Here is a 20,708-nt window from a genome sequence, read left to right as displayed (position 1 = left end):
TGGTATAGATAGTACTTTTCAGTTGCTCTATTGAAAATGGAAGCCTGATGCTTACTCCTTACCAGTTTGCAATCAGGAAAGTTCATTTAAACTGCTTACCTGAGAGGTATATAGTGAAAGATTTTTAATGTATTCAGAAAAATAAATGGTACCTAAAGGATTGAAGCCCTAATGGACTAGCACTACATAAACATAAAATTAAGGTAAAAATAGTCTTTTCTCCTACAAACTAATAATCAGAACAATGCAGTATCTGGGTGTACAGAAAAAATGCAAGGAAAAAGGAAGGTTAGCAACAATTACAAGTTTTCTGTAGTCAAAGTAAGTTCAGTGTCATAAATCCTTATGAGCCATGACAGTCTGTCTCTCTGTTTTGAATCCACTATACCAAAATCTTTATATGAGTGTAGAAGCATTGTAGGTGACTAAAGTTTGGGGCACTATGGCAGCTGAAGAACCTACTTGAGGTGTGGAGGCCTCATAGACTAGAAAGGGGAATAATGATACTTTCCATTTTGTTTAGTTTCCTTCTTAATAATCCCTAGCATTCTGTTGACCTTGAAAATGTTGTCTACTGACAGCAGGGGCAATAATAGGGATTAATCCACCCCTTTTTTTTCTCTCAGAGGCTTGTTCTCATTTCAGTAAACCTTGTTTTTGCATCATGTTTTACATTTAGCTATCTCCACCCCATTAAAGTGCTGGCTCTATAAAAGCCTGTGGGGGGGAAAATCCTGCAAACCTTACTTCAACAAAATTCTCATTGAATTTGAGATTTTTGATAGAATAAAGATCACAGGATATGGCACATTTTACAGAAACATCCTTCCAATTTATTTTCTTTGCCCTGGAGCACCATCTAGAACCTTTAAAGAGAGAGGGCAGTTTTTTTGGGAGGAACTTAATAGGAACTTACCACTAATGTGGAATTCCCTTTAAAAGACAATTTTTTTATGACCTAAGACGCCCTCAGGTCTGCCTTAGCAGCAATGAGTTCATTCCTCAGCCTGGGAGAAGATGTAAATTTCTCTGTACTTTCACACATTTTCTGTCCTTAGGTACCTGCCCAGTACCCACCACAGCTCTTTAAGCTAGCACAAAAATGAGAATTTGCCCTGAAATGTGCTAACTTACCAGCTAAACTCCTCCATACAGCATAGTCCGTATACTTGGTCTTTAGGGAGCCTGGTCATAGCTGCAATGTCATTAAAAACCTGTTTTATGTACTAAGGTAGTACTTTCATGTGGAAGTTATCAATATATTTGCTAGGTTATGCCTACACTGCGAAATGTATTAACAAAGTTCCCTGTTACTTTCCTTCTGAAAGTACCATGCATTTCAAACATTTGCAGTACATTTGCACTTTTCCACAGGGGAAGGCAGAATAAAGGAGGGAAAGGGAATCATTGCTACCTCTCTCTTTGCAGAGTCCATGTTCAGATGGACTAAAAAGGGGACTGATTTTCACAGTACTGTAGCTCAGTCCAGTTAGCTTAATGCAACTGTGAAGCACTACTGGCTCCTAGGAAGAAGGTGCTAATCAATTTGAAACATCAAATAGCCAGTTACCTTTCCTCTCAACTTCTAAATGCCTAAAACTGCGTCTTGCCAGCTACACCCAGGCCTTTTCAATTGGGCTCCTCTCAAAAGCAGTTGAGTTCAAGTGATTAAAAACTGCACTCTGTGACCTGGCAGGAAATGGCTGGTGGATTAGGCAGAAACCAAGATGAATTAAAGCTGCATCCCATGTCTACCAGCTCTGGTACCAAACTAAAACACACCTGGGGTAGGTGAGCATAGCTAGAGATTAGAGCAGAGGTCAGGATAAATGGAGCAACTCCTTGCTAGCAGCCTGGTGTAGGTGGTAGCCATCATGGTGTGGGTGGGGGGGAGTTTGGAGCCGCTGATGCAAGCTTGGAGGCTGCCCCAGGTGGAATACCTGCTCCAATACAGGATGAGTGGTGGGGACAAGCCCATGGCTGGTGCCTGATCCCTAGGCAAATCCACTATCCCAAGTACATACCAGCTGGTCTCTGCAGCAGGGGCTGAAAATGCTTCCCCACAGGCCACTGCAGCTCAGTCCCATGAGCTGTTGTGGGTAGGAGTAAGATGCAGATCTTGCCCCAGGCATGCTCTGGCCCAGGAGACCCAGCCTAATCGCAGCCTCACGGTAGCTCCCCTGCAGGCAGCAGTGCTGGGCCTGCTGGTTGCCTCCCCAGGCAGGGCCCTGCAGTGCCACTGAGGGCAGTAGTGCTGGCACAGCCTTGTGAGGAGGTGGGGAGGGAAAACAAAGGCCTGGGTGGAGGAGTGGCAGCATTGCCAGGTCTTAAGTAAAAATTGATCATATCAAAAGCTCAAAATTATCGTATTTGCTGGAAAAAAAACTATTGCATGCTGGAAGAAATATGCACATAAGTATGTAAATAAGCCACTGCCTTGACTTGATGTTGCTCCCTGTAAGTTGCCAGCAAGTTGAGTGAGAAGTGGGTCACCAAACTGAAGCATTTCTTTATTTGGAGGCAAGGCTGGTAAGAAGAAAGTGCTGGGGGCAAGCCCAGAAGTGGGTGAAACTACCAAAGAGGGGCTTGGGTTTCATAGGCCGCATCAATTCGCGACCTCAGAAACGGTCGTGGATTTTGCGCATGTGTATTAACCGTCTACAGGAGGAGGGTAAAAAGCAATAATGATGGCGGGGTATGGTAAGACCTCTGCTCGAGGAGCCCCTTCCCGCCATGCCGTGCGGAGGTTGGAGGAGGTGTCGCCGTGTAGGGGCGGGGAGGGAGGTGTTACGTCACCGCTCCCCGCGGCTCCGCCCCGCCCCCTCCCTTCCCTCGCTTCGCCCCGCCCCCCCCATTCACGCCAGTCCCCGGCCAAGCCGGGCGGCGCCTTGCGGCCGCCGTAGCCCCTGCGAGTGCAGCCCGTGGCTGGCGCTGAGAGGAAGAGAAAGGCTGGCGGAGTCGGGTTACAAGATGGCGGTCGCGCAGGGGTAGCTGCGGAGGCGGCCGCGCCGAGCCGAGCTGAGCCGGGCCGGGAAAGCTAGGGGCCGGGCCGGGCGCCGCGCGTTCCCCTTTCAGCGGCAGGGAGCCATGGGCAGCAGCGCGCTGCGGGCCCCGCGCCGCCCCTGAGCCTCCCGTCCCCGCGCCCCGGAGCGGAGCGGGGCCCGGGCCGCGCCGCGCCATGTCGGACACCCGGCGGCGGGTGAAGGTGTACACGCTCAATGAGGACCGGCAATGGGACGACCGCGGCACCGGGCACGTCTCCACCACCTACGTGGAGCGGCTCAAGGGGATGTCGCTGCTGGTGCGGGCCGAGGCGGACGGTGAGCGCGGCCGGGCCAGGGGGGGCCTGGGCCCGCCCGCCTGCACTCTCCTCCCGGCTGGGCTGAGCTCGGCCTCAGGTTGCGGGTGTCTGAGACTGCCCCCCCGCACACCGGCCTTGTCCGGGGTACCCTTTGCGCCCCACTCCTTGCTGCTGAGGGGGCAAGAAGAGGGAACTCCCCACACCTCCCCCCCCCAAGAGAGCAGCGCCTCTTCCTGCCTCCTCCAGGCCAGAAGTTGTTAGTTTGACCCCTAACTCTTGCCTTGAAGTGATCCCCAGGGCCCGGGTCTCTGCCCTCACCAGGAGAGACAGACCCTGTCTCTGAGCAAATGGGTCACACGCCCACCCCCCTGCTTGTGTCCCCAGCTGCTTCTGTTGTGGCTGGTGTTGGGGCAGCAGAAGCTCCACTTTGGGACTTACTGGGTTGTGTTGGGAACAGGCAGGTGCGCACATGTTTGTGCGGGGGGGGGGGGTACAGTGGTGGTGGTGTCCCGTTGAGATACATTTACCTTTGTTTTTTCGGGTGAAAAACGTAACTGGCAACTCGGTCAGCCAACAGGTGCTATGTGCTAAATAAACCTTCTGAGCCTGGGATAGATTACCCCTGAGCTGTTGCCAGGCTACAAACACTCCCACTGTACACACAGAGTCAAGCCTGTGGGTTTGTAGGTGACTGGTTTGGGAAAGAGTTGGAGCAAAGGGACCATGTTCTTGAGTAGGCAAGCGGGGGGTTGAGAGGGGGTTGCTGCACTGTCTAATCTTCAGTGCTGGTATGTGGGCTTATAGAAGTGCCCTTCACAAATGTCAGTTTGCCCTGCAGAATTGCATAAAACATGACAGTAAAATCCAAAGTAAATGGCTTACATATTAAGAGAGTATTTTATTTCCGCTTGTCACCTAGTTTATTGGTGAGGTTGCAGGGAATTATGCTAAAGTGCAAAATGTCCTCCTAGGCTGGTTGGAATATATGGATGATTTAAAAGAGCAGCATCCAGCGTTTCAGGCTGGCGTGCCACAAATCTATCTGCTTGCCTTTCCTGAGTGCCCCTCAGATCCCGTTCACTAGCCCAGTTGGCTACTCTGCTTTCTGCACCCTGACCTTTTTCCCAGTCTCTCATGTGCCACAAGTTGGTTATCCCTGATATAGAGCATATGTTGATGGCCTGTTGTTGGAAGAGCTATGGAGATATATGTTTTGCTAAACCGACTTTGGTATAATTCTTGTCACCTTGTCAGGTTCGCTACTTTTGGAATCGAAGATAATTCCAAACACTGCATATCAGAAACAGCAGGCAAGTATTTGTTTCTTCCAATTTCATTTACTAACTTGGCAATCTAATCAGTGTTGGTTTTCAGAACAAGGGAAAACTTTTCCACAAAAAACTCCTGATGTCTGTTTTCTTTGCAGGATAACAGTTTGTTTACAAGCTTGAAAAATGTGGTTAATCTTGTAAATTCATGTACTGGTACAAGACCTTATTGGTCCTTAAGCATTATAGAGGTTGTGTAATTTGGGGAATAACTTGAACTCATAAAAATAGAAATAGGTAGAGGCTTATACCTGACTCGCTAACTCAGTAGTATATGAAATAATTGTCTTGTTCAGGAAGGCGGCACCTCTATTGGGAGTGTTTCTCACACTCCTTTCTTTAGTATTTCTTTGAAAACAACATCAAGAAATCTCCGTGGGGGGTGAGGCGGGAGAAGAGTTTTGTGCAAACCTTGAAAAACCTAGAAGCCTAAGAATAGTGACTGTTCAAGTCTCTCTCACCCTGTCTAATTATACTTTGGGAGGCCAGCTTTCTGTAATTCTAAGGAATGAAACAGTTGGGTACCATACTAATGTCATGTTAATAGTGTTTAATCCCTTTAAATATACAACTACATCTACTTTGCTTTTATTACTCATTTCCCTGTTTTTATCCTCCTCTTCTCCCCTCCTCCCTCCAGTTCTCATGGGTTATTATAGTGCTCTTTCCATACTCCTTGTTTTTCCCCTCCCAAATGAATTTCTTCCCATTTTATGACTTCCAGAAGTAGAAACGCAAGAATTTTTTGCCATCAAGAGTCACATTTATGAGTACAGAAATATGCATATGAAGGAATATTATTAAGGTGTATATTGTGTTTAGTGTTGAACACAGCAAAATTATTGCTTTGGTTTTATTTAATCTGACAGTGACCTTCAGTCTTGGATCTAGATCCTCTGAAGATTGTGTTACCTACTTTCAGAAGTTTCTCTTTTTTGGATGAAAGTGGTGTTGTGTGAGTGGAGTATAGAGAGGTCCTAGGAAGGTTGTGATTGGGAAGAAAGAAGGGATGGTCTTTAAGGTAGCTGGGATTTTTCAGTGCCCTGCACAGAAATATCAGGATTGATTTGAACTGGATTTTGCACTTACTGTCTTTATGAAATTGAATCCAGACAAAACAGAGGTGATAGTGGTGGGCAGACCTCTTGACTTGGCAGGGATTGGGACACCTATGCTGTTGACAGGGTTCAGTCTCCCACTGTATCTCAGAGTCTTGGGCTTGAGTTACTTCTGGCTCTTCTGCTGCTCTTGGATCTTTAGTCAGAAGTGTGGATGTGAGCACCTTTCACCAACTTATGGGAAGGCTATGACCCTTTTTTCAGATTCAGATCTGGCCACTATCATCCATGTAGAAACTGTAGAACACTGTGCCATGCCTTGTGATGGGAGTGAGCTGCTAGGAACATATAACCCTGCTGCTCCAGACTGTACTGGTTCCCAGTAGTTTTCTGGTGTACTTCAGGGTGCTGGTTTTGGCCTAGAATGCTCTAAATTACCTGAATCTTACATGCCTAATAAACTGCCTTCTCCCTTCTGCTTCATTGTGATCCCAGAGTTTGACTGAAAGCAGCTTCTGACAAGTACTACTAATGCACCAAAAATGCACAAGACAGTTGCCTTCCTAGCTGGGCAAACAAAGCTAGGCTGGCATATTGTTTGGAGGGGTTCCGTTTTATGTTGATACTCTACTTGCTTTTTAAGTTGTTTTATAAGTTATTGTAAGTTCCTCTGAGCATTTGTTGGGATGTGACATATAGGGAACGTCTATGCATGCAATTAATGTGACTGAATAAACTCCTGCACTGTTCATGCTGGTGTTTGTTGTTTCCAGGCACCATGTTTACACATGCACCCAGGACTATAGCACGTTGAGCCAGATCCAAGTAGCCCCGGCCAGCAGGATGCCCCAGGGTCAGTTCCAGCCTGGGGCTGCTCCAGCCTGACTCGGTGTACTGTGGAGAAGCTGGCTGGGGCAGGAGGGTGCTCCAGTGTGGGACTGCATGGCAGACAGCCCCCCACACTGAGGCACCTTTGTGCCACAGCCAGCCTCATGAGTGTCAACACATGCATTGCAGTGTTCTAAATAAGAGTGCTGTAGGATAATACTTGTGTTGAGTACTAATCTATGGCAGCATTTTTTTACAGTGGCCTAACAGGGCTGCATGTGTAGACGCTGAGACTACTGCAGAGCTAACTAAGTGATTCTGCAGTAAGCATCTCGTGTGGATGTGCCCATAATGTTGCTGAACAGGCAAGTTGATTTCTTTGGCCTTTTTTGTCCTAGGACTCTATATATCTGCCTCTTCGTAAGAGCCCTCTGCATAAAAATGGTAGTAAAGTTCTAGAAGACACCACAGTGTCTCTGGCTCTCCTTTTGAGGGGGCGAGAGAAATTTTAAAATTCTTTGTATGCCTTGATTTGTTTTGGATCCTGTTTTTGTTGAATTCAATATTTTTAAGGAAAGAGAAGTTAGGATATTTGAATATGTCTATGTGGAAGGTAATTCTCCACACAATGGAGAGATTTTTCTGATGAGAAATGTTTTGTAGTATTTTCAAAAAGATGATTAGATTGTCATCTTGTTTAGCTGCTTCTGGAAGTTCATTCCCTTTCACATGCAGTGTCCTCAAGTATTCTGTGCGGCTTTAGGACAGTGCAAATCAAAACCCATGATAAAGCACAACTGCCTTAGTATTAAACTGCTGCCTTTGTTCCTAGATATGGAGGATTGCAACAGTCAAACCTATGTACTAGAAAGCTATGGCTTACCTTAACATTTTGCCTGATTGTATCAGATCTAGATAAGGCCAACCATAAAGAAGAGTAGGTAACTTTCCATTGTTGTTGTCTGAGTATTGAAGTATAGTACATAACCTAAAGTCTTTGGACTACTGAGCAATTTAACAGTTATGGAGAGATTCCTTCAATGGGTAGTATCATAGAAGAAAGTTCCTGCTCCTGCCTAGTATGATATGCATCTTGTCAGAGTTCAGCTGATCTAATTAATTCAGGAGATAATACTGGGCACAGGTTTTGTTGCTGAACAGGTGAGATTTATTTCTTTTGCATTCTCTGTTCTAGGATTTTATTGCTGTCTCTTACCTGATAAGGTACTCTGCTTTGTAATTTAGCGTGTACTTAAGGGTGGCTAACACAACCTTTCTTCAACCAAAGAACACCCACCCACAAGGTAGTGGGTGTTTGGATTTTGAGGCGTCCTAAACTCGCCTTACCTCTGAGGGTTGCAACATGGTGGTATTTTGTAGGAGCTACCCTGCCATAAGTAGCCCCACCATGTTGCCACCAGGCCCTCCAGTTAGATGCAGTTTACAGTCATGTCCAGGACCAGAACAAGGGTGGCTACATTGCAAAACAGTGTTTAAGTTCCTTTGTCCTCAGTGATAGTGCATTTATTCATGTGCGTTTCTAAGACTTCTGGAAGTGTATCCAATGGATCTGTGTTGTGGTAAGATTACCATTCAGTTAATTCTTTAATGGGAAAATGTTTGTTCTTTCTGAGCACAGTGGCAGAATTTGTGTTTAATACTGCATTAGAATTGCCCTGAGTCAAATGTTACTGTTTAATGCCATACATGTGACTCGTTCTGGAAGGTGGTCGATTATAGAGCATGAAGCACAGAATTGGTATTTTAGCAGCAACTTGCATTCATGAGAAAGCTGCAGCGTGGGGTTTTGGTTGTTTTGTTTTGTTTTTAAAGGACAGATGAGCAGAATTGGAGGATTGAATTCTGAGTAATTGTGGAATGGTAGTAAATCTTCGAGTGGTGCTAAATCTTCATTCGTGCTATGTAGTGCTGTTTTAGTTACTGACAAGTTGTGCTCACTTGGGTAGTAGCCCATACCAACTTTTGTGCCAGCCAGTTCAGAGTACAGATTGGGGGCAGGATTTTTGTGGGCAGATTGGGGTTGAAATAAGGATAAAAACAACTTGCAGTGACTACAGCTTACTCTTCCTGTTAATAATAAGGGGGTAAATTTCTGTACTTCTTCCATCTTTGATACTTGTGTAATGTTTCCCATATGAAAACACTTATTTGGGGAGCTGGATTAACTGGTCATCAACAGAATTAATCATTTATTAATATTTGCAATGAGATCCATCACTTAACCTTCCATACACAGAGAGGAGTCCAAGACGTGTTTCTGGCATGAGTAAGAAGGGAAGGTTGGTGAGCTCTATGGCACTGTATATCACTTTATTTCCCATTGAAGACTCTCCATAATTATGTTGGCTAGGTTTACACTCAGTAGGTTTTATTTTTGACCTTAAGGCTGATTGCTACACTGGTCTTTACGGAACATTCCACACACTTCTTTCAGGCTATAAAGTGATTCCTAGGATTCAATACTAGCCTCTTCAAATGCATGAAGTAGCTCATTTAATTGGCAATTAACTAATCACTTACCTACATGGTAGTTATAACAGCATAAGATAAAGAGTGGATTTAAAATGATATGTTGTGCAGATGTTTTATTTATTCTTTGTCTACATCAGGGCTGTCAAATTTGCCTTGGGCCTGCTGTGGACCACAGGGGCTGTTCCCACAGGGGCAGTGTGAGTCCAGGAACATGTGGCTGCATGGAGCTGAGTTTGGGACAGTGTAGAGCTTGGGTAGCACATGGCTGTGGGTGCACCGAGTTGTATTTTGGGCAGTGATGTGGAGCTGGAGCCAGTGGCATGCTGTGGTGCAGACATGGTCGCTCCTCAGATCTGTGCTATTGTCCAGTCAGAGCTGTGTGACACCACACATCCCTGGCTCCTTGCTAATGCACGCTCCCAGCTTTGCCCCAACACAACTCCATGCCACCATACACCCTAGGCCTTAGCTCCTGTACACCCCTGGCACTGCCAGCCAGCCAAAGCTCTATACTGCTGCCCAGATGCAGCTCCACATTGCTGCCTGGCAGCCTGAAGCTCTGGCTAGTCTGCAGAACCAGGGGAATGTGGCAGCGTGGAGCCAAAGGTGTACATTTATGGTAGCCCACCAGGCCACTGGTGGGCTGGATGCAATGGTTCAACAGGCCAGATGTTTACCTGGTCTACACTCACCTGTCTCTTCCAGAAGTTTTGGTGACAGCCAAGCCCCCAGAGCTTATGTGCATGCACACACTTAGAGCCTCACATGGCTGTGACACCAGAGCATCAAGGGCATTTGGGGAAGGTTTAAGGGAACTTTGAAGTTGGCAGGATGCAAAAGAGTACATATGTAGTTTCTGCTGGTAGCTTGATGCCAGTAGAAGTCTTACTGTGCCCAACGGTTGGAATAATTTTGCCAGTAGAAAGAAAGGTTCTGATATTGCAAAGGATCCTGGACTATGAATATGGCCAAAATTCTGCCAGTGAAACTTGAGTTCTTGGAAAATTTTAGTGTAGGCTCCCCTTAAGAATTCCTTTTTGATTTAGCTTATGTTGCTTTGGAAGCAGCCTAAACAAGATTAGCCCCCAAAAGAGAGGGCTTTTATTCCAAATTAAAAACCTTCAGAAAAGAAATTATGTTAGTATAATTCATAAAAGTTTCCTGTTTAGGCAAATCTTAACTCTAGCAAGGATATCAAACTTTCCAAGCTCCATAGGCTAATGGAGTGGTATGGAGCTGGTACATGGGCCAGATTGGGCCCACAGACTGACTGCACATCGCATGCAGCGCACATCCCAGACTGGTCCAGCATGCCTTGTGTGATAGAAAGGGAAATCTTATCCCTTCTTCGTAATTGCAAATGAGAAACTCCACAACTTTCCTGTACCCTCTATAACTGTTTTTCTTTCTGTAGCATTATGGTAACTAGAGAACCAGAGATAAGGTATTGTTAATCCTCTTCTGTTGAGCAAAGAAATTCCCAAAATTTGTGTGTTCCGTTTTGGAACTGCTTTAACAAGTTTTGTGAGGTTTGCTACCCTCAGAATTCTTATTCCTTCTTTTTCCGGTTCTTGAAAGTTGCAAAATTTACAGCCAAAAGAAACGCATTTACTATTGCCATAGTGAAAACCAACCAACCATGGTATTGACTCATAAAGTAGATAACATTTCTACATAAATAGATGCGAATTGAGTAGCACTGTAGTCAAGCCAGGGCTGGGCTTAGATGAGTCTTGGAAAATAAGACTTTTCAGATCCACTTTATAAATGTTCCTAGGATTTATTTTCCTTGAATTTATCTAAAAATTCTAAGGGTCCTACCATCCTTTAGGATTCACTGTTGGCAAATACAGAAGAGGAATGGAATGGACTGGGGAAAGAGTTTTGAAGAAAAAATGAAGTTTTGTAGTGGTGCTCAAATGAAAATGTGGTAAAAGGTTTGTTAACTTGTTAGCAGAAACTGTAATTTAATCTTTTTGATGCTATATGATATTCTATCTGGTATATTTAATATTGTTATAGTAATTACTTCCTTAAATTTTTTTTAAAACTTATTTTATACCTTCAGTCAGTTTTGCATTACATGCTGGAAATATGTTTGGAAAATAATAAGTATTTATTTTTAAATAGGACACCTTGATTGTTTGGTCAGAAGCAGAGAATTATGATTTAGCACTGAGCTTTCAAGAAAAAGCTGGCTGTGATGAAATTTGGGAAAAAATCTGCCAGGTACAGTAAACTTAAATTTCTTTACTATTTTGCAATTGTGATTTGTCCTGTTTGGATATTTTTTGTGCTATAATTTTAAAGTTAAGTATAAGGGAAGAGGTGGTTGACACTGATGTGTGCAGCTGCTCAGTTCTTACTATACACGTGTTTTGCTAAACACATTATTTTCCACTGTGTACACTATACATACCGTTTTTAATCTATCTGATAATTTAATCGTCTGCAGCCCATGAATGGGGCTGTTGTCTTTCTTTGTCGCAGTTACTATTTAATAATACATTCCAAGCAGGTAGAATTTTAAAGATTCATGACTTAGAAATACTGGTTTCCACTGGTCTCTGGTGCAAAAGCAAGGCCATCTTAATTTGATGATGCAAACTGGGACTGAAAAACACACATTTATTTGATTATCCACTATTGTTCTTGACACCATTATTTTTTTAGTGATTTACTCTTCTTTGTAATTAGTTTTATTAAAAATAAAACAAAATCTAATAAGCCACTTACCTTATTCAGAGGTGTGTTCTCATTACTGTATGTACTATGTGCCTGACTCCCTTCCAGATTGAAGCCCAAAAGGAAAAGCTGGATCTTGTAAGGAACAGCGCTTTAATTGTAAATATCACACTAGCATAAAATCAATGCAAGAAGAAAAGGAAGGGTTTTTTGAGATTAGAAATTAACTTTGGCTTCAGGTTGCCATGCACGTTACATTTTAAAATGGCCCAAAATTCTAATATAATAAAAGCTGTCTGTCTGTCTTTCTGTTGGTATCTCTCTGAGCCAACTGTGCGTGTGCCGATTGGCTGCGAGGGCCCAGAGCATTACGGATAGAGGGAGCCACTGTTCTCCCCACCCCGCCCCCCCAACAACAGCTGGCGGGGTTCTGGTGGCAGCGCCCCCCTACCACCACCATGTCTTCCTCCCCCCCTCCCCCTTGGCTGCTGCTGCTGCCCCCACCATTCTGGGAGCCAGCAGCGGCATGGGATGGAGGGGTTGGAGGGGGTGCACAAGGCTGCACCAGGAGCAGTGGGCAATGAGCCCATGTGGTTGGGAGGTGGGGGGGCACAGGGCTGGACATGTGGGGTGGGGTGGTGTGCAGTGGAGTGGAGTGGACGCTAGGAGAGTGCACAGGGCTGGAGGCAGAGTGGTGGCACTGTGGGGCACTGGGGTTTCATCTCTGCCCGTGCGTGTGCCCCCCCCGCCCTCCCCCAATCATTCATGATGGGCAATTTGCTAGTACGATTATGATTTCTGATTAAACTACTAAAATTATCTCTTTGCTGTCTGAGCTTACATAATCTTTGTCCCTCTTAATGTCACTGCTGTGGTTGCAGTGTAGTTTACATAGTCTGTTCGTCTAGTTCTAGTGGGCAAAAAGCTATTCACTGGTGAAAATTGGAGGAACCAAAACTGGAAAATGGGGAGCACATAGTGCCAGGAGCATTTAGCAAAGAGCTAGAGCAGAAGTCGGCAAAATATGGCCCACAGGTGGGATATGGCCCGCAAGACCATTCTGTCTGCCCACGGGGCCCCTAAAAAGATTTGGAAAATTAATATTTCTCTGCCCAAAAATGACAGGAACCAAGGGCAGTAGGGCCCCAGGGAAGCCCAACGGGCTCCAACAACAGCCGGAAGCAGTGGCTGCCCCAGTGTGGGAATCTCAAGTAAGGTGGGGGTGGCCTTCACAGGGAAGGACTGTGCGGGGGGAGAACTGACCCCTCCCCACCTACATCTGGTGTCCCACGCTGCAGCTGCGCGCAGCCCACATTGGGCTGCCTGTACCCACTCTAGACAGCCTCAGCTTTTCCCCAGGCTTCTTCCCCGCACAGAGAAAAGCAGCCCCTCACCAGCCCCATGGCCGGCGCCCTGTGCTGCAGGTGCTTGCAGCCCACATGGGGCTGTCCAGAGCAGGCGCAGGCTGCCTCAGGCAGGCTGTGAGTAGCTGCAGCGTGGGGCGCCAAGCATGGGGCAGGAAGGAGCTGCTTTCCCCTCCCCACCCCTGCACTTAGCACTACCTGGGGCTGCCTGTGCCTGGGCCGGACCGCCCCGCGCGGGCTGCAGGCACCTGTAACGTGGGGTGCTGGCCATGGGGCAGGTGAGGGACCACTTTTCCCCACACCCAGCACCAGCTTCTTCCCTGCCAGTGAGCAGAATTTTGGAGATATGCGCTGCCCCCTGACTGTACTTCTGGAGGGCATTGGGTGTGAGCAGGCAGGGAGCCAGTGGGAGCACAGGGCCTGCACTGGTGTCCCAGGGTCAATGCCAGTGGGGCCCAGAGCAGGTTGGCAGGAGCACAGGGTCCCAGCCGGCAGGGGCTTTATGGAGCCAAGCCAGCTCCCCCCTCTCCCTGCTGGTGCAGCCCAGCCCAGCTCCACAGACCCCTGCCAGCCTGCACCTTGCTCTGCGCCCCACCAGTGCTTGCCCTGGGACATTGGTCCCAGGGACTGGGGCACCCATCAAGGGGCAGGGCTACCCATGCAGCCCTCAACAGCCTGCCAAAACTGGGTAAGTGGCCCTCTGCTCAAAATAATTGCCTGTGCCTGAGCTAGAGCTTCATCCACCTCTGTAATTATAGATCAATGAATGGAAGAAATTAATATGTTTGATCATACCTTTTTGGTGTGAAGGAGGAATAGTGAAATTTAACAAGTCCTTGATACAAAGGGCCCTTGTGGCTGTAGTAAGATTTATATACTGAAACTGAGTATACACACTTCCCCACACAGTTACATGTGTCTGTAAAGAGACTGTAGTGCAGCTAATTAGAAGCATCTTGTCACAGTACAGGATTGAAACAAGATGGTATAAGGGAAGGTATGCTACTTTGGAATAACGTTTAAATAAGTTTGGGGCATAGGTAAATAAGTTTATTGTCTGGGGATTGAGGATTACTGCAGACCTTTTGAGTCTATTGTTCTTCCAAGTTGAAACCTACCACCACCTACAGGTTTATAAAAGCAGTAGTAAAGTGCCAGTAGTTAGCTAGCATATTGACTTTGTGTACTCAGAATAATGGAATATAAATCTTAGCATCTGTTGCGAAGGAAATGAATCTAGTGAAAAGCATTAGAAATGGAAGGTCAGGCTTGTTACTTCTTGGTGTCCAGTTGAAATGCATCTCAGATGGTGGCAGTTAAGTTTTCTTTTAGCAATTCAGTGATGTTTGAAATTAATTGGTCTTGGTTAATGTCCTTGTAAATAGGTGTTTAAAAGGGAGGAGGGAGAAACACCATTGAAAGTCTTGTCTCAGTTGGCAGTCTCACCAAAAACATCTATCAAGGATTTATGTTGGTTTGAAAATGGACTATTTTATTCTCCCATAATAAAGTTGAGATACATTATGAAAGCAGTGAGAGGCATCTGGTATTCAGGACCCTCCCCTCAATATGAACAGTAGGCTAATTAGCAAAAAAACAGGTAGCTTCTTGATATCAAGACCTGAAGAACGAGAACATTTGACATAGTGAAAGAGTATTAAGATCAAGATTGAGGTGAATTGATAGAGCTTTGTAAGGAAGCTTAGTTAAAAATTAATGAACTGCTTGTACCAAGTTTAGCACAAAACGTTTAGCAAAGAGGTTAAGTTTCTTATTGTGAGACTTTTTTTAATAATTAGTCACATAAGTTTGCCTGATTATTGACGTATATAAAGGTATGTTGCTTTTTCTTTCCTACATAACGAACACATCTACACATGCATTAATGCACCATAATTACAGAGCATTAAGTTTACTACCTGTAATAACAGATACTAACTTAATGCATCGTAATTGGTGCTACTGTGCTGTAGTGTTGGCACATGTTGTTCACATGATACTAATGCGCAGTAGACCAATTTTAGTGTACATTAGCACAGCTTTTGCCATGACATGCTAATGCTCAGTAGAACTCGTCTAGTGTGCTTCTACCATCTCATGTAAATATTCACTTTATGTTAATTTACTCCTAGTTTGTATACTTTGGAAAATATCTTCTGAATTTAGAGAGGTATATTATTGTCTTCCTAAACCAGTAGGCACAAAAATTGTCTGAAGACGTGCATCCTGGCTCTAGTGTACAATTTAAACACCTGGACAGCACATTAGCTAGTTTCTGTGGAGGAGGACCACAGAGAAATTTTCATGTGCTCTCAGATGCTTTGGCCGAGCAGCTTCTGAATGACTTGAGTTCCCTCCATGAGACTAGGTGGATGAATAGTGTACAGATTTCCCTTGCTTTATGTGGGTTCTGTATGTGCAAATTCGCTCTTATGCGATGAACTTTTTTATACCAAAAATTTGTTATATGCAAGGTAAATTTACTCTTATGCGATTGGTGTGGTGGAAGCCCTCAATCAGCTGCCATTATGGTCACGTTCGCCACCGCCCTGTGCTTGTGTGTACTGTCTACTGTTAGTGAGTACCAAAATTGTCTTGTAGAAATGGGTTTAGGGGTCAGTACAGTTGAGGTCTCTGAATGTATCCCTATTTGTTACGTTGTAGAATGGGTTCCCTTTATGCGAATTTGAGTTATGTGCTGTTTTCCAGGAATGCATGTACAGTTTAAAGTGAGGGAAACCTGTATTTGTACAGAAGTAGATTTACTGGCCTCTCTCAGATCTTTGCCTAAGCAAGCTACGTGTAAACTCCAGTAAAGCCAGTAGCCAAAATGTATGTTCTTCTGTTCATCATGTAATTTGGGATTGATAGTACTTCTCAAATTCATAGCGATGTTGGGAATATTAATTTAAAGCTTGTGAAACATTTTAAGGAGAAGATATTGGGTGCCATATAACAGACTCTGATGTGAACGCGTCCTGTCCCACTGCAGTAAATCTATACACTATAGGTGGCAGAGAATTACACTGTATCAAGCTGCTTCTGCAGAGCAGTACTAGTATCAGTCAAGTAAGCAGTCTCCCTTTGTGTGGGGGAGGGAAGGAAATTCTTTGCTGTTCTCTCTTCAGGTGACCTCTCCAGCTTGGTTGTTCTTGATTACTACCTTCTTCTTTGGGTCCTGGCAAAGCTGCAAAATATCCACTTGGATCTCTTGCCACCTCACAGTTCTGACAGAGCTAACTCTCACTCTTCCTGGTTTTCCTTCCATCTTGCTTGATGATAGCATAGATAATGGAATTGATTCATTTGTTGATGACTGATCAATGTGTCTACAGAATGACAATAGTCTTGAGCCTAGTATTGATTTGTGATGTAATGTTTTTGTGTCTGGCTTTCATCATTATACTGGAGAGTTGATTTATACGTAACATCTCAATAAGCTTAGGTGGATATGCAAATTTAACTTCCTACAACTTGGGAGAATGAACTTTCTGGGTAGTTCAGCTGTGACTTACCAAGAGAGATGGCTACACTGTGAGATCCTCAAGCTATCTTCTTTAAGCAAAAATAATTAACCTAAGGGTTTACCCCTCTTTATAAACTTCCTTCTAACGAGGCAATTGCCAGAAGCGTAAACTGGCAGATTTGCTGTTGTTCAGGAATGGCTACAGACTTATTGCAGCCTACATTTACCATGTCACAGTACTTTCCTTGGGTGTTTGATATTTTATATGGATGGCAATGCCACCTACTGCTGTAGTGCACCTTTGTAGTAGTACAGTATAACCTTATCAATCTGAATATCAAAAATCCAGAATCTTCAAAAATCTGGCACTTTTTTTTTTAAGCTTCCCTGGATGTGGAGGAGGAAGCTTGCACACGACGGCTGCCACTGCCATCCACCTCCCTCCACTCCATGTGTGGCCACTGCTCTGGGACCAACCACTGCTCCAGTTTCAAAAACCCAGAATTTTCAGATTTCTGGCAGGTGCTCAGTCCCGAGCATGCTGGATTTATGAAGTTATACTGTATGGCCAAATTGCAGTTTGTAACCCAATTAGAACCTTATTCAACAAATATATGAATTTTGCATATTTAGCTAGTTACTAAATCGAAATGATGTCTCAACTTGTACTTCAGTTTTATTTCCATTTTTATATTACTTTCAAAGCCATATATTAAGTAGAGCTTGTGCTCCCCCAATCCACAAAAGGCATTATTCTTTAAATGCATGCAATATATGCCCTACGGTATACGTATGCCACCTCTGCCTCCTTACACATTTTAACAGCTTCTAAAATATTGTTCAGTCAAGTTAAAAGTGAGCAAAGACCATTGGGAAGACTGATGTTTAAAAGTCAGTTTGATTTGAGATAATAAACTAGACACAATCTGTTTAGTAGTAGTGGTGATGTTAGTAGTGTTACTGTTAATTTATCTGAATTATTATGTATGCGTTGACATTTTTCAGTCTGCCCTGCTTAGTTGTTGAGATATTTTGTTCAAATAACATAATCTTAGAACAACATAAAAACTTCTGAGCATATATGTATAATGAACCTGCTCAGCTGAAACTGTTTTTGCGTTGGATAGAACCGTTCCACCAGTCTAACAGGGATGTCTTTCCATGATTAAATAATGCAGATGAATGGTTCTAAACCTCTTTTTCACCAGGATCGAAAAATCCATCTGTGCCATTTTGCTGAAACTTTGGGGCAATTTTAAATTACCGGTTTGACTACTACTTTGTCTGTGTACATGTTTACATATGAAATTTTTTTGGATGAGATAACTAATTGTTCACACTCCGGTTTTAGGTTCAAGGTAAGGATCCTTCAGTGGAAGTCACACAAGACCTCATTGATGAGTCGGAAGAAGAACGTTGTGAGGAAATGCCTGAAACCAGTCCTTTGATTGACCTTCCTGCTTGTGAACTTAACAAACTTGAAGAGATTGCTGACTTAGTTACCTCTGTTCTCTCCTCGCCCATCCGTAGAGAAAAATTAGCACTGGCCTTGGAAAATGAAGGCTACATTAAAAAACTATTGCAGCTTTTTCAAGTTTGTGAGAATCTAGAGAACACGGAAGGCTTACATCATTTGTATGAAATCATTAGAGGAATTTTATTCCTCAACAAAGCAACTCTATTTGAGGTGATGTTTTCCGATGAGTGTATTATGGATGTTGTTGGATGCCTCGAGTATGATCCTTCTTTGGCTCAGCCAAAACGGCACAGGGAGTTCTTGACCAAAACAGCAAAATTTAAGGAAGTTATACCTATAACAGACTCTGAACTACGGCAAAAGATCCACCAGACTTACAGGGTACAGTACATACAGGATATCATCTTACCAACGCCATCAGTTTTTGAAGAGAATTTTCTTTCTACGCTCACTTCCTTTATTTTCTTCAACAAAGTTGAGATAGTCAGTATGTTGCAGGTAAGTCACTCTAAGGAGACTTCCAGTTATAACAGATTCAACTTAAGTTAATCATGTACACTTATAATTCTGTTTACATAGTGTGTGTGGTGATGCCTCAGATTTCCAGCATATGTTACTTTTCTGTAATGTATTATAAATGAAGTTTTAAGTGCATGTTATTTCAAATGGTTTTATCATTTGGCACGTTTAAAAACTGACTGCAAAACAGTAGAGGGTGAAAATGGTGAATTTATTGGAAGAACCGTAACTTCCACACATGTACAGGAAGATCCTTTGCTTGTGCCTGATGTATACCAAAATACTTGTCACAGCAAATCAGTAAGCCTACAGTTCCAATAAGTATAGCAAGTATTATTCTGAACATATTGGCTACATTACTACTATTCTTTTGTAGTATCAGGTTAGTTCAGTTGGTTCCTATTTAAAAACTAGTATGTTAGTATTTTTTTCTTACTAGTATCCTAGGGTAGTTCTTACTAAATAGCAAAACTCTTGTTGGGTCAAAAGAATGGATTATTACCAGATGACTGTTAGCCAGGAAAATATATATATGAAAGATGAATGGTTAGACCACCCAGAAAGGACATAAGGTAATGCCTGTGTGAAAAGCTGTTTATGCTCTGCACAAAATTGTGGGCATTTATTGCCCACTTCGTATTCTGCTGTGCGAACTAAAGGGTGCCTGAGTGGTTTTACTCTGCTTTTGTCCTAGGCCTTTGGGGAAAAAAATCTGTGTGCACCTAAGTTATTCTTGACTAAACTGTCAGTTCTGTTTTGAATGTGGATAGTCTCTGGGAAATGGAAAGAAAAAAGGAATCAAGATAACATGGTAGAAGACTGGAAAAATATTTTAAAAGATTTTCTGTACTTCTAGGTGGTTGGTGTATGAGGTTTTTAAGATTATAGCAATAGTTAATGGGTTTGATAAAATAAGAATAGGAAAAATAAAAGCTCCCACTTACAAATAATTAAAAGGTTTTTTTTTTTAATTAAACGTAAAGCATTTCTGTTTTCAGAGGCACTGTCTGAAATATTAGATTGCTTCAGTTTGAGTTCTTTTTTCAAATACAACTTTTGTTCCAGGGTGCTATTTCTTTTGCAAGGCTTCGTTAACTTGTTAGCAAATTTTTTTTCGCAACTAAACATTTGTACTGTGATACCTGTACAAAAATGAACTCCATTTACTAGCTATTGAAGAGGGTTTTAGTCCTTGAGATGTTGTCAGCTTGGCTTTATACCCAGGCACTGTCACCCTGAATCCTAAAAAGAATGAAATCAACCCAAACTGTCAGTATTTAGTTAACACCAAGGTGATAGCTGTTGGTCCGGCATGCTGCTTGTACAAGTAATGCATACTGATTTGTTCCTGTGTGTAAAACTACTTTCCATAGACCACCTATTGCAGATCTGGGTGGCTGCTGCTGTGGCTAATATTCATGTAAATGAAAAGAAAATCTCTTCAAATAGTCTCCCCTGTTACAAAATGTGTTTTGTAGAGTAACTAGTAGAATGAAATCCCTGATCCCTTCCTTAAATACAAATCATGGTGATAAAAATATCCACAGGTGCTGTTTTAGGATTTTGAGCTAAGAACAAAGCAGATATATAAAATATTTTATAAAGTAACTACTTAAATTATTAACACTAACTGGCTGCAGAAGAGAGAATACCAGATTCAGGAGTTTTTCTGAGTAAGATGGTCCTTAATTGCTGCATGGGGCAGGAATCTTAAAACATACTTGTTAGAGCAGTGGTTCTCAGCCCATAGGCTGCATGTGGCCCAGTCACCATACTGCTGCAGCCCATGTGACATCCTGCTAAAAAAAGAAAAAAAAAGATTGCTGCCTGTGGTTTGTTAGTCAGGGAGCTGGGTTTTCTGAACACTGTGGGAAAACATGCCCCCCAGATGTGGGCAAGGCAGATGCAGGTTCATGGCTCCTCACCTTGCTGCCCTCCCCCTGGGGTCCTCCACAGCAGAGTGGACTGAGAGGCTCAGTGGTGCTGCCAGGAGCTGTGCCACCATGGTGAGGTGCCCCCTGAATGTCTGGCAGCACAGAGTTGTGACCTCCACTGCTACTGCTGTGCTGGGCAGGCACGGGGTGCCTTGCCATGGCGGCACGTTCAGTGTTGGACTCCTGGCAACAGCACTGAGTCTCCCCACCTGCTGGCAGTAGGTCCCACCTGCTGGGCCCTGGAGACCTCAGGAG

At 43.8% G+C, this 20,708-nt stretch overlaps 1 protein-coding gene across 2 annotated transcripts in view; it reads left to right on the top strand.

Moving 5' to 3' along the window:
• The first annotated feature begins 2,899 nt into the window (after nt 1–2,899).
• Nucleotides 2,900–20,708, top strand: part of PPP4R3B (protein phosphatase 4 regulatory subunit 3B) — a 44,190-nt gene continuing 26,381 nt past the window's right edge. Inside the window, exons 1-4 of one of the 2 annotated variants that reach the window (XM_090049788.1) lie at nt 2,900–3,320; nt 4,556–4,611; nt 11,139–11,237; nt 17,875–18,498. In XM_090049788.1, coding sequence (XP_089905914.1) covers nt 3,179–3,320; nt 4,556–4,611; nt 11,139–11,237; nt 17,875–18,498 — 921 coding nt within the window. In that variant the 5' untranslated portion in view covers nt 2,900–3,178. The remainder of the gene's footprint in view (nt 3,321–4,555; nt 4,612–11,138; nt 11,238–17,874; nt 18,499–20,708) is intronic. The other variant, XM_090049793.1, reaches the window with a different exon arrangement.

The sequence above is a fragment of the Crocodylus siamensis genome, chromosome 1 (assembly GCF_052110815.1).
Source record: "Crocodylus siamensis isolate JL-2025a chromosome 1, ASM5211081v1, whole genome shotgun sequence".
Taxonomy (NCBI): domain Eukaryota; kingdom Metazoa; phylum Chordata; order Crocodylia; family Crocodylidae; genus Crocodylus; species Crocodylus siamensis.
The sequence above is the reverse complement of the archived record's forward strand: the minus strand, read 5'-3'. Positions and strand labels throughout refer to the sequence as shown.